This window comes from Mizuhopecten yessoensis, unplaced genomic scaffold, assembly GCF_002113885.1.
Source record: "Mizuhopecten yessoensis strain PY_sf001 unplaced genomic scaffold, ASM211388v2 scaffold716287, whole genome shotgun sequence".
Classification (NCBI taxonomy): domain Eukaryota; kingdom Metazoa; phylum Mollusca; class Bivalvia; order Pectinida; family Pectinidae; genus Mizuhopecten; species Mizuhopecten yessoensis.
The window spans coordinates 186165-211016 of NW_018480041.1; the positions used below are offsets into that span (position 1 = coordinate 186165).

At 37.5% G+C, this 24852-nt stretch overlaps 1 protein-coding gene across 11 annotated transcripts in view; it reads left to right on the forward strand.

The window, feature by feature from the left end:
• Positions 1 to 24852, forward strand: part of LOC110442655 (vegetative cell wall protein gp1-like) — a 206612-nt gene that overhangs the window by 31432 nt on the left and 150328 nt on the right. For 9 of the 11 annotated variants that reach the window (XM_021486355.1, XM_021486348.1, XM_021486356.1 and 6 more), the window contains exon 5: positions 14039 to 14151. In XM_021486355.1, coding sequence (XP_021342030.1) covers positions 14039 to 14151 — 113 coding nt within the window. The remainder of the gene's footprint in view (positions 1 to 14038; positions 14152 to 24852) is intronic. The other 2 variants (XM_021486349.1, XM_021486358.1) reach the window with 1 other exon arrangement.

A 24852-nucleotide genomic window follows, 5' to 3' on the forward strand; every position in this document is an offset into this window, starting at 1 on the left:
TTACTACTGATGCGGTCATGTTTACTACAATTTCCATATTTGGTCATGACACCCATATTTAGACGTCTGACCTATATCGGAAAGATTGAGGAAGTTTCCAACATGGCAGTCAATTAGGATTTCGCTTGCACTTGTTACGTAAACTTGATAATTTAACGAAATATAAGGCGGAGTATAACTTACAATTATGTAGGAGATCAACATAAAAAGTTCATATTACAAACCTATTAATGGATACGGATCCTGTCAATTAATTCTAAAATCGCCTCCGTGTGATTCACACCAGGCTTGCCTAACTAAAATGGGATCAACCGGCCGGGGCAGATGAGACCGGGAATCATGTTAGAACTAGCCACTGTCCTTCTCTAGTTCCATATTGGTATTCTAACCTGAAGGCTTTTTTTACCTTCGCAGTATTATCATTTTGTTCTATTTTCATCATAAGATATGCTATTGCATTTTTATATCGCCTTCTCGCTAATTACAGCTCAGCCAGAAACGAAAATATGCTCCGATAGGCCTACATTTTATATGTCTGTTGGTGTGATTTGTGTTTTTCGTTTATTGAAGTATTACCATATAACAGGACTCTTTTATTTCAATATACACAAAAACAACAACACCTTCGGAATGATTTCAGACATATACTGCGGGAAAACACGAGTGATCTCCCTTACATTTAGACATGCGCACATTTTACTTTCGTTTTGTGTAGGCCTAGACATCATTCGCAACGCGAAGCGGAAAAGACGAAAATGCAGGCGAGTGTTGACTTAATGTTAGGCATGTTGTTTAAGCAGCATTGACAATGAACAATATACATACACTTCTGCAACGTTTACCTACTACTGATTCATAAATAAGGCTATGTATCCCGATTTCGGTGACTTGTGGCCAAGCATGCGGCCGAAGCCGCAGAGAATGGCGCATGTTGTCAGCGGCGATGACAAAAAGGAAGGTGCTTCTACGGTATGTATAGCAGTTATTATGCAAAAACAAACATAATAAACGGACGTTTTACTCTAGTGAATTACAGCGTCACGAGGAACGTCTTTCTCCAGACGTGTTGCAAAATTTTCGAACTGCTTAGTTGCAAACTGATTTCACTTAAGCGTTGTTTGTGAGGATATTTGGCCTTACATTTCTTCTCATTCAGTTAAAAAAAAACATGTTATAAACATTGTATTATTAGATTCATTGTGATGTTGGCTTTCATTGAAGTTTCAATTGTTATACTACTTGATGTTTTGGAAACTTAAACAAGTATAGTAGTTCTAAATATTATGAAATGACAGAAACATTAGGCCAAACAAATTACTTGTGTTTCTACTATCAGAAAAAAATAGGGTAGGTATGTATTAGCTAGGCATTTTATTGTTAATTTGAAAAATATCTTTACTGCGCTAATATAGAGCAGGAGTTCTGACTTTAACAGTGCATATAAAAACTTAAGGGTATTGTAGAACACAAATCTGAGATAAGTCTGGTTAACCACACTGGTGTCGAACACACCAATAAGTATAGTGTGTATAATATATCATAGTTTATACACATCATATTACTATTAGTGTGTCCAGTATCTGTGGGGTTAGCATAAACTCAATATTTGTTTTAAACTTTTAATTGGCCTTATATAATGATCATTTATAGGTCAGACAGGGTTTGGTTTCCAATTCGGAAACTAGACCTGTTAAAACAGTTATCATTTGTAATTTAGAGATTAAATATTTCTAAGCAGAAAAAAATGAACTATAAATATTTTTCAACCTTTTCTGAGTTGTACAATTTTAGAGTATCTTCTGTCTGAAATCTGAACATAACTTGTTTTATGATAAATGTGTAAAACAATTCCTCATACTGGGGTAAAGTTTTTCTATATATAGTCCCAAAAACTACAGATAAAATCCTTGAGCACGTACAAGATACAAAAATATATATTTTACGTCCATTTTGCAAAACATACAACATAAGCTACAAAGACAAAACATGAGTATAATAACAGAGACCAAAATATTACAACATGGAAAAATAAAATAAAAACATGTATGTACATGTAGTATACTGTAAGCTCAGAAAAAGAGTTTATCACTTGGAAAGCACTTAATAGGCACATTGAACACGGTAAGCACATCAGCACATGGTAATTTAAGCACATTTAGAACATTTGCATACAGCACATAAAAAACAAAACCATAACATGGAAAGCTTATTAGCACATAGTAGGCACATTTGCACATTGTAAGCAAAATAAAGGAGTGCAATGGACATCTCCATGTTTCCTGGTTAATTTCTTCTTTATGGAAACAACCAGGGGAGAGTGATGTTCTGCTTCATCTTTTGTATTAATGAAAACCGTGAATATCTAAGTGCGTGTGTTTAAACTAATTTTGTTTTGTTTTTACTGGTACCTTTTTATGTACACATGTTTTACCACCTAAGGAATTAGATGTCTTAAGCCCCCATATGATGTGCTGTTATAAGTTGAATTTAATGTACATTTTGTTTATATTTAGTTCTGCTACCAAAGAGATTGACTTATTGAAATGTTTTTGAAACATTTTAATGAACTCCTCAGCTTTAATGCCTTATTTCTCACTATACAAGCTCATATTGCTATGCCTCCTATTTGTTTGAATATCATCTCTAAACATTATTGCTGGTGCAGAAATTATATGGTAACTATGTTCTATTTTAGGGGGGGAAAGCAATCAATATTACAACAGACAGGGATGGTTATTGATGGGAGAAAGGAGGATGAGAAATAGGAACTGTACCAACTCTCTCATACCTTTGAGGACTTCATGAACTTTTTCAAAAGGCTGCAAGAACTATACCAACAGTGACATGACATTTTGAAATCTGTCAGTTACTTTATAGAGGAGGAACCTCTGACTAAATCATTTTCTCTCAGACACATGAAAGCCGAGTCCACAGATCCTTCCATCAGCGAATAGTTCAAATGTAGTTCAAATGCTTTCCTCGCAAACTTTTCCTTAATGGAGAAGTCAGTGATCTTTACTTGGAACAGATTGAATCTGTGAATATTGATGCTGAAAGCCTGATGAATGTGATTGAACAGCCCCTACTTGATGCTGAAACCCTGATGAATGTGATTGAACACCCACTACTGACTAAGGGCACAAATGTTGGAAACAACGTTTGTTTTGATCAATATAACACTATGGGTGGTGGGAGCAAATTGGAAAAAAAATTAAAAGTATGTTTTTAAAGATAGAAATACTGGTCATGGCTTCCTTTTAGTTTTTGTCCAATGAATTAAAAGTCAACGCAAATGTTAAGTAGTAAAAGAAATGTAAGATCCCTGGTATACATTGTACTTTTAACAATGCTTATGATCAATATCAATAAAATAAAATAAAAGTTATAATATGTAACTTGATATTTGTTAACTTCGCTCGATTTTACTGTGTCCAACATTTGATATTAAATCTTGTGTGATATATGAGAGGGATAGCACACAAGATTGTATCAATGTCAATGAAAGCAATTATTTCTTAAGTTTTCAACCATATTTCTTGAAACTTCATTTCTAAATTTCATACATCAATTGTTCAAGACAGTTTTAAGGTCAATTTCATTCAGTCAAGGTGAAGGCTACAGCTTCACAACCTGTTCATGTACATGTGACAGAGAAATTGTCAGTGCATTCCTAACTAAGTATTCAAACCAAATTTTATAAACCTTGATCCATCATTCTCAACATTAAATCATGCACTACCTGTTTGCATATACACAAGCAACCTCAACTTTCAATAAGTCCTGTTGTCAACATTTGTTGCACAATGCTATCAGTTCTGAAACCAACAATCATGACAACTGTAATAACATAGTATGTGTTCTAGCTGGTACATTTGCAGTACTCTTTTGAAATGTATTTGAAATTAATATGTGCATCTTATTTCAAATGCTAGCCTATGAAGATGATAAAGCTGAACATATGCTATAAAGTTGTTGTTTTCTTTGTGAAGAATTTATGCAATGGAAATAGAGGGAAAATAATGTAACTCTCCTAATCTTGTGTGTGTGTGTGAGTATGTATGTTTATATTTTGTTTATCTTATTCAATATTGAAACATACAACAATGTATCATATTGAATTAGAGTGCTTTTTATATTATTTGTTCATGGGAACACAGATTCAAAATAGTTCCATTTTTCATAAGAAGAGACCTTTTCACTGCAGTGAATATGTAAAACACTTTATTTAAAAGTTTTTCAAAATTATTGAGAGACTTGTAAATTTATGGGTAGCAGTAATCCACTTGCTTATCCACAATTTAGTTTCGGCAAGTAAACATCCTTATAAATATTGTTCTGTAACAATATACACTGACTGATGCAAAATTGAAACTTGAACAAAATTCACACGTATTAAAAAGCATGCCAACCCTGGTCGATGTGCACACTTTACAAGATAACTTGCTTGAATATATATTGATCAATATACAAACTTAGACGATAAGTTCAAAGTTGAGTGAAATCCATGCCTAATTAATTAGCATACTGTACTCTGATTGGTCAATGGTTTTATGCCAAGTAACTTTGTTAGATAAGGCAAGGGTTGATATCTTATTCAACAACAAAGGCAAAGTTCAAAGATGTTCACAATCTGTGCATAATCTATTCAATGGTTTAAAATAATCAGGTATTGGTCAAAGGGGTAAATGCCAGTTTCAGTTTTTAATGTTCTATGAAATACATTGTATGGACAAAGGGAAGCAATTCCAAATTCCTATGCAAATTAATTATCCAAAGGTTTAAAATGATATATTCTAGAGGAAACTTGGTACCACTCTTCTGACAAACCTATAAAGATATACTGTACACACAAGAAGAATAACTTCACAGTGGTACACTTTTACATAAAACTTTGATTCATAACAAATTAACAGTAAGTCCTTCTGTACAATATGATGGGAACTTCGTCTTTATTTTGTTCTCCATTCCAAAAATAATATATATATCTTTTGCCTTAGCTTTCAGTACTTTCAGTACTTTGATTGTAGATTGGTGTTATATTGTCTTTTTTCCAATCGTGTGGTAATTTAATACTCCTTCCTCCAGTGATTTGTTGAAGATGATGTTTAATGGTTTTAGTAACTCCTGTACAGTCTCCTTAACGAAATTCCGATGTATTGACCGGACCAGGTGATTTAGAACCGTCCATAGCTTGGATCGCAGCCAAGATTTCCTCATCCGTAATTGGCGTATGGGCAAGTGTCTGCTCCAAGTGTCTGTTAGGAAAGGGAGGTAATTCAACATCCGTCTCGCTTGTGTATACACTCGCGAAAAATTTGATCAATGCGTCCGCCTTTTCTTGGTCATTGTTTGGGAGGACTCCATTTTCTTTGTAAACATTGGACACTGCTGCTTTGGTCTTCATCTTAGAACGAGTGTACCTCCAGAACTGTTTAGGATTGTTCTTAATGTTCTGTGCTATATCCTTTTCCTTGAGGAATGCAGATTTCCTTACAAGATTTGTAGCTCTGTTCCACGCCTGCCTATATTTATCAAAGTTCACCGTGGATTTGCAATGCACATACTTTTTCCACTTGCTCCGTTTTTCCTTTAAGGCCTGAACCGCCTCTCGATTTAGAGGATGTTTACTAACGCGACTAGGTTCCACTTTGTTCACTGGTATATGGTTGTCTATAACTTTTGATATTGTTTTAACAAAGCAATTCCAAGCCTCAACGGCAGTCATCCTCTCCATAGCCTCTGAGTCAAAACTATAAAGTTCATCCTTAATTGACTTAAAGACTTAATTGACTTAAAGTTCCGTTTACTTGTAAAACTTGCTTCTGTGCGGGTGTGTAATGTTAGGTTAAAACTCAATATACAGTGGTCACTTTTACCCAGCCCAGGGTGATAGAGCACATTGTCAACCATATGTTCTTCATTTGTCAGAATTATATCCAAAAGCGATGGTTCGTTGTTCTCTCTAAAACGCGTTGGTTGTAGAACATGTTGAAAAATATAGTTGTCCTGTACAAATTCCAAAAACTTACTTGCATGATGATTCTCACCCGTGCTTGTCGAAGGGTTGATCCTGTTAATTTCCCTCATATTGAAGTCTCCTGTTATGACCAAGATTCCTTGAGACTGTCACTTCACTCATGTTAATGCTCTCTTTTACATATATAATAATTCCACGGATAGAATTGTCTATATCATCCTCTATTATGTTGGACAACATGTTATATCCTTCGATCATATACTGTTGCATAGAAATTTCAAGGAAATGACGTTTCGGGAACACTTCTGTTAAAGCTATAATGTCTGGGTCCTCATCACTGATTGTTTTTTTAAGTTCTATCATCTTGGTTAGGGTCAAAGTGTCTACATTTGAAATTATGGCTTTAAGATTCTTAAAATTTGAGTCTTTAAAAATAGGGTTAAAAACAATTTCCTGCGCTTTGTCGACTGTTGGTGACACTGAAGGGTCCATCACTGTTTCATCACTGTACAGAGTTCTATCATTTTCACTTTCACTCACCTCAGAGAGATCTCCCAGTTGGTTTAAGTGTGTGCTGCTAAATATAGCGCTGTTCACGAAATTGTCACGTACATGTTTGGGTATCGGACTTAGTGCCTTAACTCCTGTCACATCCATAACCTTAACTCCTGTCACATCCAAATCCTTAACTCCTGTCTCCTCTGAATCCGATGATTTCTTTTCTTCCTCTACTTTCTTTGCCCTTCTATCACTGAATCCTTTCCTCTGCTGTGCTGTAATGTCCCTTAACAGAATGATGTTTTTCAATTTCACACTTGCCTTTGTTTTAATGCTCCGTGCCTCTTCCAAAAGGAATTTCCTTTGACTCGTACTGCCTAATTTACAGATTAGCGGACGATTCTTATCACTGGTGTGTTGTCCTATTCTAAACTGTAACAGTATTTCCAAGTCTGAGACCCCTAGATGTGCACATAGTTCTCGAAGTAAATGTTCATCGTTTGCCTTGTCATTTCTCTTATCATCACTGTGAAGCTCGGGCAAGTTAAACAAAATAATGTTATTCTCCTTGTCTTGTCTATGACGAAGTTCTTTCGTTCTAGAGTCAACCATCACATTTAATTTCTGCTTTATCTCACTGACTATACTCTGGCGCATAGAAGTAATCTCCTCCTTTATTTGCCCTGTGTTTTCCTCTTTGAGTGTGTCCATTTTGTTATCAAGTCGATCTAATCGTGACTGTGTTTGGTTTTGTAACTTGTTCAATGTCTGACTAATAGTTACTAGCGTTGGCCTTGTGGTCTCACAGCTTAAACAAGTCCAGTGAAAACCCCTCCACTCACCTCTGGTCACCGACAAGAAAACAGGTTGGGGAAGCTCACAACATGTCTGGCAGAATGGCAGTTGACATTCGGAACAGGCCAATGCTCTTCCACTAGCGAATTCCATTAAACATCTCACACATGTAGACTTGTGTTCCGACATATTTGTTCTCTGTTTCTTTGCTAACCTGTCCCTCCTTGTTCGACATTCAAGGTCACGGGCATCATATGTTTAAATCTTTTAATAGGTTCTCATGAATGAAACACTGATATTTTGCCTGAAGCTGTATTTTAGTCCACTTTTAAGATTGCAAGTGTGAGATTAATACCAGGTGAGCGATGCAGGCCCATTGGGCCTGTTGTTTATATAATTATTAAATTAAAGAATTCAGTCAACACAACCAGATACTATTAAAAAAAAGAATAATGCAGATTACACTGCTGTAATTACAATCTAAAAAGTTTATATTTTTGTGGTACAGTTTATTTGTGAAGTTAATGTATTTAAAACAGAATAATATTGAATAGCATTTTCACACAAAATAAAAGGAGCTACTAAACATTTGAATGCCTCACTAGAAAATCTTCCAAGCAATATTCAATGAGAAAAATGAAAATGTCTCTGGAAATTAAATAGATTTTGCTTCAACAAATTTTACTGTTTAAAAAAAGGGGGTTGGACAAGTGAGGCTTATGTCTACAATGTATATGAGTCTACTCATATTCCTTGTACAGCATATTCTGTATACACAGTTGAGATACCCACCTGGTCATTGTTATAGAATATAATGTCCTGTGAATAGCTGTTTCTATAATCCGATGAGCTTAACTAACTGTCCATTTAGTAATTTGAGATGTATCAACTTGATTATTTAAACAATAGATATGCATGCTCCCTGCATGACTCATCCGTAATCAGTATCATGTAAGAAGGGGTCAATATGACAATTTATTGACTTTGTCTTCTAATGTTTGTAAAATGTGATTCCATTTTACCTGATTTACTATTTTCCCTTGCTGTAGGTCTGGTAAGATAAGACGCCTCATTAGACACAAGTCTGTCTGTGTGGCAGGCTTTATGTCTCAGAAATCTGTAAGGATCTCAGAGTTTGTGTCCGAGTCATTCACAAGGTAGTTTTAAATCAGGTTTGATTTTTCGACAGAAATTTAGTTTTTAGTTTTACATCAGTGGAAATACAGGTTTTGGACCAAAAGGGTTCTGCATGGCATGATATTGTGATGGTTTCATCTTTAGATAATCTCAAAGTTAAGTGGTCAGTTTGATAAAGTACAATGTACACTGGAGTCTTTCAAAACTTTCTAGACATTTAATGTGTCTCAAAAAAGTAAATAATAAAAATGTTCACTATGACTTCTTGAATAATAGTTAGTGTCAGAAAAAGAACTTTTATGAATCACATAAAGTTTGAATCCACTATACATTGCTATGTCATTATCAAATACTTTCTTTTTTGTGGTGAAATGAAAGCTTATTCCATGGTGCGGCTTCCATCATCAGGCCGTCCTCCATCTGGTCAACATCAACATGTTTCTTTAAATGACTTCTCAAAAACCAATATGCTTAGGGTAATAATATTTAGCACAGCATGCTGGGATGAAGGGCTACAAAACCTGTTCAACTGCTTAACCAACTTTCAAGGTCACAATGGGCAATGGTTTTAAAAGTATTTAAAACAGTTTCTTCTACATAACCAAAAGGCCTAGAGTGGTGATATATGGCTAGTAATAGTAATATGCTGGGATGAAGGTCAACAAAGTTGTTTAAGGATATATACGTAACAGGGGTCAAATGTCTTTAAAGTTTTCAAACTTCTTCTCTATAACCAATAGGCCCAGGGTAATGATATTGACCCACTTTGAAGGTCACATAGGTCAAATGTTAAATAATCTTTAAATAACATCTTTAAGGTAACCTTTAATCTGAACAGGAGACCAAGGGATTGTTGGGGGATGATCTGTTTGTTACTATGAACGAAGTCACAAATTTTACATATGAAGCCTTTTGTTTGTCTTTTGCCAATTACTGAAATTTGTTTTAGTACTGCAATTCAGAAAAAAGCGCTTACTGATTCCAGCTACATGTATTTAGTTTAGTGTCTCAGTCTGTAACAGTTAAGTGAGACCTTCAGTGACAGTATTCATCTTCATGAATTTCATTGACATTGCTGACACCAGTTTTACCGTTTTATACTGAAAAGAAATCTGATATCCGCTTTACGACCAAATGGCCCTTTTTCTTTTTGCCTAATACTTCTCTCTGATAGACGGACATTGCGGTTGCCATGATCTCTGGTAAAAACTACATAAGACAAATGCTTAGCACATTGACAATTATCAGTGTGTTTTTAAAGCACAGTAGCCACCCTGCAGAGATGGTAAAGCAAAACTAACATAGGTGATTATTTTCCATTTTTATACATCATGCTGTTTTTAGCTTATGAGCTTATGCCATACCGCAGCGTCCGTCGTCTTGCGTCCATCGTCCGTCGTCCGTCGACCTCACTACTAGTCATGAACCACTGAGGATTTGTTCCATATTTGGTGTGGAACGTTCTTGGTTAAAGGGAAACCAATTTTGTATAAACGATGGATCTGGCCCCCTTGGGGGCTGAGGGGCAGGGCCCAATAGGGGAAATATGGCAAATTCTTTAAAATCCTTCTTCTGTTGGAATGAAAGTTTTTTTTCCATATTTGGTCTGAAGTATCCTTGAGTGAAGGGGAACCAATTTTGTATAAACCGTGGGTCTGGACCCTCAGGGGCCTGAGGGGCAGGGTTCCAATATGGGAAACATGGCAAATTATTCTTTAAAACCCTTCTTCTCCTGTAGGAATGAAAGGATTTGGTCCATATTTGTTGTGGAGCAACCTTGGGTAAAGGGAAACCAATTTTTTATAAACGATAGGTCTGGCCCCTTGGGGACTGAGGGGCGGGTCCAATAGGGGAAATATAGCAAATTCTTTGAAATCCTTCTTCTGTAGGAATGAAAGGATATGTTCCATATTTGGTCTGAAGCATCGTTGGGTGAAGGGGATCCAATTTTGTATAAACTGTGGGTCTGGACCCCAAGGGGCCTGAGGGGCAGGGCCCAATAGGGGAAACATAGAAAATTATTCATTAAAATCCTTCTTCTTCTGTAGGAATGAAAGGATTTATTCCATATTTGGTGTGGAAAATCTTTGGGTAAAGGGAAACCAATTTTGTATAAACAGTGGGTGTGGCATTCCTGGGACCTGAGAGGCGGGGCTTAATAAGGGAAATAGAGGTAAAGCTTCAAAATTCAAGGAATGACAGGGTTTTGTCGAAATTTGGTATGAAGCATCCTTGGGCCAAGGGGACTCATTTTTGTATAAGCAGTGAGTGTGGTCTTCCAGGGGGCAGATGGGGGGGGCCCAGGAGAAATAGAGGTAAAACCTTTAAAATCCTTCTTTGACCATCAGGATTAAGGGTTTTTATCTTTATTTAGTCTAGAGCATCCTTGGGCCAAGGGGACTCAAATTTGTATAAATGTAGGGTATGACCCCCTAGGGGCATAGGGGTGGGGCTCGTTATATTTCAAGGACTGGATGGATCTTTCTGAAATTTCATATGACAGCACCTACCATGGAGTGCTATATCTTTACTTCATACCAATTATTTTAAACATATTCAGGTGAGCGATACAGGCCCTCTGGGCCTCTTGTTTTAGCTCACCTATCCAGAAGACTCAAGGTGATGATATATGGCCAGTCATATCTGGGATGAAGAGCTTGTTCGTTTGTTCAAATGAATGACCTTGACCCACTTTCAAGGTCACAGATGTCAAATGTGTTAGAAAACAGCCTTTTCTCAATAACCAAAAGGCCTAGAGTGATGATTTATTGCCAATAGCATGATAGAATGAAGGGCTAAAAAGTTTGTTCAAAGGAATAACTTGATCTACTTTCAAGTTCAATCGGGTTTCATGTGTATAAACTTTTATATGACATCTTTTTCATTACCAAAAGGCTGAGATTGCTTTCATTTGGCCAGTTGCATGATTGGATGGATGGCTGTAAAGTTTCTTTAACTGAATGACCTTTGTGAAACTTTCAAGGTCACAAGTGTCAATATGTTAAAAATGTTAATGGTTTCTTTTAATCAACCGGGAGTCATTGTGATAAGTGATAATATATAGCCTGTAGCTTAATGAAGTCTATTTCAATATATTTGACCTTCGCCCACTTTTAAGGTTACAAGTTTGAGATTAATACCAGGTGAGCGATTCAGGGACATTTTAAATTAAAATGTTAAGCACTAATAAGAAATATTTAGTCATACGTTTAAAGAACATTAGATTTTAAATTGACATAAAGTACAATACATTTCTATAAATGTGTAATGATTAATTATGTTTACAACAAGAATTAAACACTTTAAATTATAGTTTCGAAGGGCCAAGTGAGCTTATGGCATGGTGCGGCGTCAGTCGTCCGTCCGGCGTCTGTCTGGCGTCAACTTTTTAGGTTACCTGAGACATAGTCTCAAGTGACCTATTGCGATCGCCGTTGTGCAACCGTAAACAATTTACATTTCCGACTTCTTCTCCAAAACCCCTGAACCAATTTCATTGAAATTTTGCAGAAACCTTCCATGACCAAAGGTCAACTAAAATTGTGAATTATATGGTCCCAAGCCCCCAGGGGCCCGAGGGGCGGGGCCAAAAAGGGGAAAATTGACTAAAATTTCAAAAATCTTCTTCTCAAGATCCAGATATGGTAGAATCAAATACTCTTCATAGATGTAAGGGTCATAAGATGCTTTACACAAATTGTGAATTTCTTGACCCTGGGGACTCACATTTCCTCATGGGGAGGGTGTAAACTTTACTATAATTTATATAGGGAAATCACATTTTGAACCAACATTTGTTTAATTGCCATTGGAAGTAATTCAATTTAGGTTTGCATTATCAGTATTGGATAGCAGTTTGATAGTATGCACATATCAGCCCTGACTGACCCCCAGGGGCTGATGGGTGGGGCCGAAAAAGGGTTGAATGGACTGAAATTTCAAAAATCTTCTTCTTAAGACTCAGATATAGTAGAATCAAATACTCTTCATAGATGGAAGGGTCTTAAGGTGCTTTACCATTTACCAAAATTGTGAATTTCATGACCCTAGGGTCTCACGTTTTCCCCTGGGTAGGGGGTAAACTTTGCTATCGTTTATATAGGGAAATCACATTTTGGACTAATATTTGTGTAATTGCCATTTTGGGTTAGCATTATCAGTATTGGATAGCAGTTTGATGGTATGCACATATAAGCCCTGACTGACCCCCTCGGTGCTGATGGGTTGGGCCAAAAAGGGTTGAATTGACTGAAATTTGTTATGGTTTATAATAGCAAATGATACTTTGAATATTACATGTTGATAACTTGATTGGAATTATAACCTTAAGGTGACAGTTTGATACTTTGAAAATTTTGAGCCATCCCTACTCCCAAGGGCTGTAGGGTGGGGCCCAATGGATCTGTGTGTTAAAATAAAATCATATTCCTTGTTTAGAATCAGATGTGCTAGTTTCAAATACTTTTCAGTATTAAATCTGCATGCTAGGTATTGAATAAGGTGGTTTTATTGTTTTTTGTCGCTTTGAATAATATTTCTTTTCATGTTAAAAACAAAAATCATCTCTCTGTATAAATATATCAGGTGACCGTTAAGGCCCATGGGCCTCTTGTTACTTTAAACAACATCTTCTCAGTAACCAAAAGGCCTACGGTGACGATATTTGGCCAGAGGCATGCTGGGATGAAGGGCTACAAAGTTTGTACAAATAAATTACCTTTATCTATTTTCAAGGTCACAGGGGTCAAATTTGTTAAAATCTTCAAACAACTTCTTCTGAATAACCAAGAGGCCTAGGGTGATGATATTTGGCCAGTAACATGCTGGGATGAAGGGTTACCAAGTTCGTTCAAATAAATGACCTTGACTTATATTCCAGGTCACAAGGGTCAAATATGTTTAAAACCGTTAAACGACTTCTTCTGAATAACCAAGAAGCATAGGGTGCTTAAATTTGGCCAGTAACATGCTGGAATGAAGGGCTACCAAGTTTGTTCAAATAAATGACCTTGACTTATATTCAAGGTCACAGGGGTCAAATATGCTTAAAACTTTTAAACAACTTCTTCTGAATAACCGAGAGGCCTGGGGTGATGATATTTTGCCAGTAACATGCTGGGATGAAGGGCTACCAAGTTTGTTCAAATAAATGATGTTGACCTATATTCCAGGTCACAGGGGTCAAATATGTTTAAATCTTTAAATAATTTGTTCTGTATAACCAAAAAAGTCCAGGGTAATGATATTTTGTAGAAGCATGCTGGGTTGGAAGACTATAAACTCTGTTCAACCAAATGTCCTTGTTCTACATTTAAGGTCACGGGCGTTATATGTTTAAATCTTTTAATAGGTTCTGATGAATCAAACACTGATATGATGCCTGTAGTTGTATTTTAGTCCACTTTTAAGATTACAAGTGTGAGATTAATACCATGTGAGCGATTAAGGCCCATTGGGCCTCTTGTTATGTAATTGTTACACATTCTATAAGTTGAGTCTATGGCTTGGAGGTGAAAATATTTAGTATTAGCTCATTTGACTTTCAAAGGAATCAAGAAAAACTTCCCGTTTGAAGTTAAATTCCTATGTCATAACAAAGAGAAATAACTCAGTTTTGATGTTAATTTACAGGATACAGACCATCATCAGCAGTCGAGCACCTGCCAGTCCTCGTATCCCTCAGAGGGACTATAACCAGAAGGCACCTCCGCAAATCTCAGCTACTCGCATAGACAGCGGTATTGGTAAACGTTCCTCCCCGCCAGCAATCCTCCCAACATACACAATTTACAAAAATACATCGAATGTAAACATTCCTATCCTCGACACCTCCCAACTCAACACTTCTCCCCACAAGTAAACAGTGAGATTGATGATCATTCCTGTCCTCAATCCCTCCCAGCTCAACACTTCTCCCCACAAATAAAGAAAGAGATTGATAAACATTCCTGCCCTCAATCCCTCCCAACACAAGACTTCTCCTCAAGCAAACAGTGAGATTGATGATCATTCCTGTCCTCAATCCCTCTCAACTCAACACTTCTCTCCACAAGTAAACAGTGAGATAGATAAACATTCCTGTCCTCAATACCTCCAAACTCAAGACTTCTTATCAAGAAAACAGTGAGATTGATAAACATCCCTGTCCTCAATCCCTCCCAACACAAGACTTCTCCTCAAGCAAACAGTGAGATTGATAAACATCCCTGTCCTCAATCCCTCCCAATACAAGACTTCTCCTCAAGCAAACAGTGAGATTGATGATCATTCCTGTCCTCAATCCCTCTCAACTCAACACATCTCCCCACAAGCAAACAGTGAGAATGATAAACATTCCTGTCCTCGATCCCTCCCAACTCAACACTTCTCCACACAAGTAAACAGTGAGATAGATAAACATTCCTGTCCTCAATACCTCCAAACTCAAGACTTCTTATCAAGAAAACAGTGAGATTGATAAACATTCCTGCCCTCAATCCCTCCCAACACAAGACTTCTCCTCAAGCAAACAGTGAGATTGATGAACATTCCTGTCCTCAATCCCTCCAAACTCAAGACTTCTTATCAAGTAAACAGTGAGATTGATAAACATTCCTGTCCTCAATCCCTCCCAACTCAAGATTTCTCCCCTCAAGTAAACAGTAAGATTGATAAACATTCCTGTCCTCAATCCCTCCCAACTCAAGACTTCTCCCCTCAAGTAAACTGTGAGATTGATAAACATTCCTGTTCTCAATCCCTTCTTACTCAAGAATTCTCCCCTCAAATAAACAGTGAGATTGATAAACATTCCTGTCCTCAATCCCTCCCAACTCAAGACTTTTCCCCACAAGTTAACAGTGAGATTGATAAACATTCCTGTCCTCAATCCCTTCTTACTCAAGACTTCTCAAGTAAACAGTGAGATTGATAAACATTCTGGTCCTCAATCCCTCCCAAATCAAGACTTCTCCCCTCAAGTAAACTGTGAGATTGATAAACACTCCTCTTCTCTATCCCTCCAAACTCAAGACTTCGACCCCTCTAAACTCAAGATTCCTTCCACAACTAAACTTATCTTTGACCCCTTCCAAATCCTTTCATCAACTCAGCTCTGCTTTTCACATAAATGTACAGTGTATTGGTAAAATGATGCTGTCATGCCCTCTCATATTTCCTCCTCACAAAGACAATGTATTTATTGATAAAAGGATAATTAACCCCCTCTCATCTTTCCTCTTCACATTGACAGTGGTAATGGTAAATATTATGATGTCCTCCCCTCTCATCTTTCCTCCTCACATAGACAGTGTATCCACTGGTAAAATGATGAAGTCCCCCCCCTCTCATCTTTCATCCTCACACTGAAAATGTTTTGGTAAAATATTGACGTCTCAAATCATCTTTCCTCTTTACATAGACAGTGTATTTATTGGCAAAATGATGATGTCCTTCCCGTCTCAACTTTCCTCCTCACATAGACAGTGTATCCACTGGTAAAATGATGAAGTACTCCCCCTCTCATCTTTCCTCTTCACATTGACAGTGGTAATAGTAAATATTATGATGTCCTCCCTTCTCATCTTTCCTCCTCACACAGACAGTGGTAATGGTTAAAATGATGTCCTCTTCTTACATCCTTCCTCTTCCTCCTCACACTGAAAATGTTTTGGTAAAATATTGACGTCCCAAATCATCTTTCCTCTTTACATAGACAGTGTATTTATTGGCAAAATGATGATGTCCTTCCCGTCTCAACTTTCCTCCTCACATAGACAGTATATCCATTGGTAAAATGATGCAGTCCTCCCCTCTGATCTTTTCTCCTCACTTAGACCGTGGTAATGGTTGAAGTGATGATGCAATCTTCTTTCATCTTTCCTCATCACGTGGAAAATGTATTTATTGGTAAAATGATGAAGTCCCCCCCTCTGATCTTTTCTCCTCACTTAGACCGTGGTAATGGTTGAAATGAGGATGAAATCTTCTCTAATCTTTCCTCATCACGTAGAAAACGTATTTATTGGTAAAACGATGATATCCTCTTCTCATGTTTCCTCCTCACATAGACAGTATATTTATTAGCTCACCTGGCACGAAGAGTCATCACGTAGAAAATGAATTTATTGGTAAAACGATGATATCCTCTTCTCATGTTTCCTCCTCACATAGACAGTGTTTTATTTGTAAAATGATGAAGTCCTCACCTCTGATCTTTTCTCCTCACTTAGACCGTGGTAATGGTTGAAGTGATGATGCAATCTTCTCTCGTCTTTCCTCATCACGTAGTAAATGTATTTATTGGTAAAATGATGTTGTTTTCCCCCTCTCATCTTTCCTCCTCGCATAGACAGTGTATCCACTGGTAAAATGATGAAGTACTCCCCCTCTCATCTTTCATCCTCACACTGAAAATGTTTTGGTAAAATATTGACGTCTCAAATCATCTTTCCTCTTTACATAGACAGTGTATTTATTGGCAAAATGATGATGTCCTTCCCGTCTCAACTTTCCTCCTCACATAGACAGTGTTTTATTTGTAAAATGATGAAGTCCTCCTCTCTGATCTTTTCTCCTCACATAGACATTGGTAATGGTTGAAATGATGCTGCAATCTTCTCACCTCTTTCCTCATCACGTAGAAACTGTATTTATTGGTAAAACAATGATATCCTCTTCTCATGTTTCCTCCTCACATAGACAGTGTATCCATTGGTAAAATGATGAAGTCCTCCCCCTCTCATCTTTCATCCTCCCATAGACAGTGGTAATGGTTAAAATGATGATGCAATCTTCTCTCATCTTTCCTCATCACGTAGAAAATGTATTTATTGGTAAAATGATGATGTTTTCCCCCTCTCATCTTTCCTCCTCACACTGAAAATGTTTTGGTAAAATATTGACGTCTCAAATCATCTTTCCTCTTTACATAGACAGTGTATTTATTGGCAAAATGATGATGTCCTTCCCGTCTCAACTTTCCTCCTCACATAGACAGTATATTTATTAGCTCACCTGGCACGAAGAGATGAAAGGCTCTACAATGTGTTCACCATAATGACTTTGTTCGACTTTCAATCACAGGGGTGAAATGTTTTTAAAAAAAATAACAGGGTCTTTTAAACGAATTTTAATCATAAATACTGATATTTTTCCTGTAGCTTTATTTTAGATCACTTTTAAGGTTACAAGTGTGAGTTTTATACCAGGTGAGCGATGCAGGCCCATTGGGCCTCTTGTTGGTAAAATGATGATGTCCTCCCCTCTCATCTTTCCTCTTTACATAGACAGTGGTAATGGTTAAAATGATGTCCTCTTCTTACATCCTTCCTCCTCCCAAAGACAGTGTATTCATTGGAAAAATTATGATATCCTCCCTTCTCAACTTTCCTCCTCACATAGAAAGTGTATTCATTGGTAAAATGATGATGTACTCCCCTCTCATCTTTCCTCTTTACATAGAAAGTGGTAATGGTTGAAATGATGATGTCCTCTCCGTCTCATCTTTCCTCCTTACATAGAAAGTGTAATTATTGGTAAAATGATGATGTCCTCCCCTCTCATATTGTGGTAATGGTTGAAATGATGATGCAATTTCTCTCATCTTTCCTCATCACGTAGAAAATGTATTTATTGGTAAAACGATGATATCCTCTTCTCATGTTTCCTCCTCACATAGACAGTGGTAAAAGTAAAAAGATGATGTCCTCCGCTCTCATCTTTCCTCTTTACATAGCAAGTGTTAATGGTTGAAATGATGATGCAATCCTCTCTCATCTTTCCTCATCACGTAGAAAATGTATTTATTGGTAAAACGATGATATCCTCTTCTCATGTTTCCTCCTCACATAGACAGTGGAAAAAGTAAAAAGATGATGTCCTCCGCTCTCATCTTTCCTCTTTACATAGACAGTGGTAATGGTTAAAAATCATGATGTCCTCTTCTCGCATCCTTTGTCCTCCCATAGAAAGTGTATTCATTGGTAAAATGATGATATCCTGCCTTCTCAAGTTTCCTCCTCACATAGACAGTGTTTTATTTGTAAAATGATGAAGTCCTCCCCTCTCATCTTTCATCCTCCCATAGACAGTGGTAATGGTTAAAATGATGATGTAGTCTTCTCTCATCTTTCCTACTCACATAGAAAGTGTACTAATTGGTAAAATGATGATGTTTTCCCCCTCTCATCTTTCCTCCTCACACTAAAAATGTATTGGTAAAATATTGACGTCTCAAATCATCTTTCCTCTTTACATAGACAGTGTATTTATTGGCAAAATGATGATGTCCTTCCCGTCTCACATCTTTCCTCCTCACATAGACAGTATATTTATTAGCTCACCTGGCACGAAGAGATGAAAGGCTATACAATGTGTTCAACATAATGACTTTGTTCGACTTTCAATCACAGGGGTGAAATGTTTAAAAAAAAAATAACAGGGCCTTTTAAACGAATTTTAATCATAAATACTGATATTTTGCCTGTAGCTTTATTTTAGATCACTTTTAAGGTTACAAGTGTGAGTTTTATACCAGGTGAGCGATGCAGGCCCATTGGGCCTCTTGTTGGTAAAATGATGATGTCCTCCCCTCTCATCTTTCCTCTTTACATAGACAGTGGTAATGGTTAAAATGATGTCCTCTTCTTACATCCTTCCTCCACCCAAAGACAGTGTATTCATTGGAAAAATTATGATATCCTCCCTTCTCAACTTTCCTCCTCACATAGACTGTGTTTTCATTTGTAAAATGATGATGTCCTCCCCCTCTCAACTTTCCTCATCCCATAGAGACAGTGTATTTATTGGTAAAATGATGTTTTCCCCCTCTCATCTTTCGTCCTCACATAGAAAGTGCATTATTTGTTAAAATGATGATGTTTTCCCCCTCTCATCTTTCCTCCTCACATAGACAGTGTATCATTGGTAACATGACGTTATTCCCCCCCCCCCTCTCATCTTTCCTCCTGCCATAGACAGTGTATTTATTGGTAAAATGATGATGTCCTCTTCTCTCAACTCTCCTCCTTAAATAGACATTGTATTCAATGGTCAAATGATGATATCCTCCCCTCTCATCTTTCATCCTCACATAGACAGTATATTCATTTGTAAAATGATGATGTACTCCCCCTCTCATCTTTCCTCCTCCCATAGACAGTGTATCATTGATGTTGTCCCCCCCCCTCTCATCTTTTGTCCTTATGTAGAAAGTGTATTTATTGGTAAAATGATGATGTCCTCCCCCTCTCAACTTTCCTCCTCCCATAGACAGTGTATTTATTGGTAAAATAATGATGTTTTCCCCCTCTCATCTTTCCTCCTCACATAAAAAGTGCATTAATTGGTCAAATGATGATGTTTTCCCCCTCTCATCTTTCCTCCTCCCATAGCCAGTGTATTTATTGTTAAAATAATGATGTTTTCCCCCTCTCATCTTTCCTCCTCACATAGACAGTGTATTCATTGGTAACATGATGATGTTTTCCATGTCTCATCTTTCCTCCTCACATAGACCGTGTATTTTTTGGGCAAATGATGATGACCTCTTCTCTCACCTTTCCTCCTTAAATAAACATTGTATTCATTGGTAAAATGATGATATCCTCCCGTCTCATCTTTCATCCTCACATAGACAGTGTATTCATTGGTAACATGTTGATGTTTTCCATGTCTCATCTTTCCTACTCACATAGACTGTGTATTTTTTGGGCGAATGATGATGTCCTCTTCTCTCAACTTTCCTCCTTAAATAAACATTGTATTCATTGGTAAAATGATGATGTCCTCCCCTATCATCTTTCCTCCTCACATAGACAGTCTATCATTGGTAACATGATGTTATCCCCCCCTCTCATCTTTCCTCCTCACATAAAAAGTGCATTAATTGGTCAAATGATGATGTTTTCCCCCTCTCATCTTTCCTCCTCACATAAAAAGTGCATTAATTGGTCAAATGATGATGTTTTCCCCCTCTCATCTTTCCTCCTCACATAAAAAGTGCATTAATTGGTCAAATGATGATGTTTTCCCCCTCTCATCTTTCCTCCTCCCATAGACAGTGTATTTATTGGTAAAATGATGATGTCCTCCCCTCTCATCTTTCCTCCTCACATAGACTGTGTATTTTTTGGGGAAATGATGATGTCCTCTTCTCTCAACTTTCCTCCTTAAATAAACATTGTATTCATTGGTAAAATGATGATATCCTCCCGTCTCATCTTTCATCCTCACATAGACAGTGTATTCATTGGTAAAATGATCTATCATTGGTAACATGATGTTATCCCCCCCTCTCATCTTTCCTCCTCACATAGAAAGTGTATTCATTGGTACAATGATGATAGTGTATTCATTGGTATAATGATGATGTCCTCCCCTCTCATCTTTCCTCCTCACATAGACAGTGGATTCGTTGGTAACATGTTGATGTTTTCCATGTCTCATCTTTCCTCCTCACATAGACTGTGTATTTTTTGGGCAAATGATGATGTCCTCTTCTCTCAACTTTCCTCCTTAAATAAACATTGTATTCATTGGTAAAATGATGATTTCCTCCCCTCTCATCTTTTCTCCTCACATAAACAGTGCTTTCATTTTTAAAATGATGATTCCCCCCCCCCTCTCATCTTTTCTCCTTATGTAGAAAGTGTTTTTATTGGTAAAATGATGATATCCTCCTCTCTCATCTTTCCTCCTCACATAGACAGTATATTTATTGTTAAAATGATGATGCCCCCCCCCCCCCCCCCCCCCNTCTCATTTTTTCTCCCTATTTAGAAAGTGTATTTATTGGTAAAATGATGATGTCCTCCCCTTCTCATCTTTCCTCCTCACATAGATAGTATATTTATTGGTAAAATGATGATGACCTCCCCTCTCATCTTTCCTCTTTACATAGACAGTGGTAATGGTTAAAATGATGATGTCCTCTTCTCACATATTTCCTCCTCACATAGACAGTGTATCATTGGTAACACAATGTTGTCCCCCCTCTCATCTTTTCTCCTTCTGTAGAAAGTGTATTTGTTGGTAAAATGATGATGTCCTCCCCTCTCACCTTTCCTCCTCACATAGACAGTGTATTCATTGGTAAAATGATGATGTCCTCCCAATCTGATCTTTCCTCCTCACACAGACAGTGGTAATGGTTGAAATGATGATATCCTCTTCTCTCATCTTTCCTTCTCACATAGAAAGTGTATTTATTGGTAAAATGATGATGTCCTCTTTTCCCAACTTTCCTTCTTAAATAGACATTGTATTCATTGGTAAAATGATGATGTCCTTCCCTCTCATTTTTCCTCCTCACATATACAGTGTATCATTGGTAACATGATGTTGTCCCCCTCTCATCTTTATTCCTCACATAGAAAGTGTATTCATTGGTACAATGATGATGTCCTCCCCATCTGATCTTTCCTCCTCACACAGACAGTGGTAATGGTTGAAATGATGATATCCTCTTCTCACATCTTTCCTTCTCACATAGAAAGTGTATTTATTGGTAAAATGATGATGTCCTCTTCTCCCAACTTTCCTTCTTAAATAGACATTGTATTCAATGGTCAAATGATGATATCCTCCCGTCTCATCTTTCATCCTCACATAGACAGTATATTCATTTATAAAATGATGATGTACTCCCCCTCTCATCTTTCCTCCTCCCATAGACAGTGTATCATTGGTAACATGATGTTGTCCCCCCCTCTCATGTTTCCTCCTCACATTTACAGTGTATCATTGGTAACATGATGTTGTCCCCCCCTCTCATCTTTCTTCCTCACATAGAAAGTGTTTTCATTGGTATAATGATGATGTCCTCCCCTCTCATCATTCCTCTTTACATAGCCAGTTGTAATGGTTAAAATGATGATGTTGTCTTCTCTCATCTTTCCTCCTCACATAGACAATGTATTTTTTGGTCAAATGATGATTTCCTCCTTAAATAAATATTGTATTCATTGGTAAAATGATGATTTCCTCCCCTCTCAACTTTTCTCCTCACATAAACAGTGCTTTAATTTATAAAATGATGATGTCCCCCCTCTCATCTTTTCTCCTTATGTAGAAAGTGTATTTATTGGTAAAATGATGATGTCCCCCTCCCCCCTGTCAGCTTTCCACCTCACATAAACAGTGCTTTCATTTATAAAATGATGATGTTCTCCCATCTCATCTTTCCACTCACATAAACAGTGCTTTCATTTGTAAAATAATGATGTACCCCCCCCCTCTCATCTTTACTCCTCCCATAGACAGTGCTTTCATGTGTAAAATGATGATGTCCTTCCCGTCTCATTTTTCCTCCTCACATAGACAGTGTATTTATTGGTAAAATGATGATGTCGTTCCGTCTCATCTTTCCTCCTTACATAGACAGGGTAATGGTTGAGACGATGATATCCTCTTCTCTCATCTTTCCTCCTCACACAGACAGTGTATTTATTGGTAAAATGATGATATCCTTTTTTTTCATCTTTCCTCCTCACATAGGCAGTGTATTTATTGGTAAAATGATGATGTCCTCCCCGTCTCATCTTTCATCCTCACATAGGGTAATGGTTGAAATGATGAGGTCCTCCCCGCCTCATCTTTCATCCTCACATAGAAAGTGTAATCATTGGTAAAATGATGATATCCTCCCCTCTCATCTTTCCTCTTTACATAGACAGAGATAATGGTTAAAATGATGATGTCCTCTTCTCACATCCTTCCTCCTCACATAGACAGTGTTTTCATTTGTTAAATGATGATGTCCTCCCCTCTCATATTTCCTCCTCACAAAGACAGTGTATTCATTGGCAAAATGATGTTGTCCTCCCCTCTCATCTTTCCTCCTCCCATAGACAGTGTATTCATTGGTAACATGATGTTGTCCTCCCCTCTCATCTTTCCTGCTCACACAGACAGTGTATTCATTGGTAACATGATGTAATCCCCCCCCCCTCTCATCTTTCCTGCTCACAAAGACAGTGTATTCATTGGCAAAATGATGTTGTCCTCCCCTCTTATATTTCCTCCTCACAAAGACAGTGTATTCATTGGCAAAATGATGATGTCCTCCCCTCTCATCTTTCCTCCTCCCATAGACAGTGTATTCATTGGTTAAATGATGATGTCCTCCCCTCTCATCTTTCCTGCTCACACAGACAGTGTATTCATTGGTAAAAGGATGATGTCCTCCCCTCTCATCTTTCCTCCTCCAATAGACAGTGTATTCATTGGTAAAATGATGATGTCCTCCCCATCTGATCTTTCCTCCTCACGCAGACAGTGGTAATGTTTGAAATGATGATATCCTCTTCTCTCATCTTTCCTCCTCACATAGACAGTGTATTCATTGGCAAAATGATAATGTCCTCCCCTCTCATCTTTCCTCCTCCCATAGACAGTGTATTCATTGGTTAAATGATGATGTCCTCCCCTCTCATCTTTCCTGCTTACACAGACAGTGTATTCATTGGTAAAAGGATGATGTCCTCCCCTCTCATCTTTCCTCCTCCAATAGACAGTGTATTCATTGGTAAAATGATGATGTCCTCCCCATCTGATCTTTCCTCCTCACGCAGACAGTGGTAATGGTTGAAATGATGATATCCTCTTCTCTCATCTTTCCTTCTCACATAGAAAGTGTATTTATTGGTAAAATGATGATGTCCTCCCCATCTGATCTTTCCTCCTCACACAGACAGTGGTAATGGTTGAAATGATGATATCCTCTTCTCTCATCTTTCCTTCTCACATAGAAAGTGTATTTATTGGTAAAATGATGATGTCCTCTTCATCTGATCTTTCCTCCTCACACAGACAGTGGTAATGGTTGAAATGATGATATCCTCTTCTCTCATCTTTCCTTCTCACATAGAAAGTGTATTTATTGGTAAAATGATGATGTCCTCTTCATCTGATCTTTCCTCCTCACACAGACAGTGGTAATGGTTGAAATGATGATATCCTCTTCTCTCATCTTTCCTTCTCACATAGAAAGTGTATTTATTGGTAAAATGATGATGTCCTCTTCTCCCAACTTTCATCCTTAAATAGACATTGTATTCATTGGCAAAATGATGATGTCCTTCCCTCTCATTTTTCCTACTCACATATACAGTGTATCATTGGTAACATGATGTTGTCCCCCTCTCATCATTATTCCTCACATAGAAAGTGTATTCATTGGTACAATGATGATGTGCTCCCCTTCTTATCTTTCCTCCTCACATAAACGGTGTGTCATCGGTAACATGATGTAACCCCCCCCCCCCCCCCCTATCATCTTTCCTCCTCACATAGAAAGTGTATTCATTGGTAGAATGATGATGTCCTCTCCATCTGATCTTTCCTCCTCACACAAACAGTGGTAATGGTTGAAATGGTGATATCCTCTTCTCTCATCTTTCCTCCTCACATAAACAGTGTATCATCGGTAACATGATGTAATCCCCCCCCCCCCCCCCCCCCTTTCC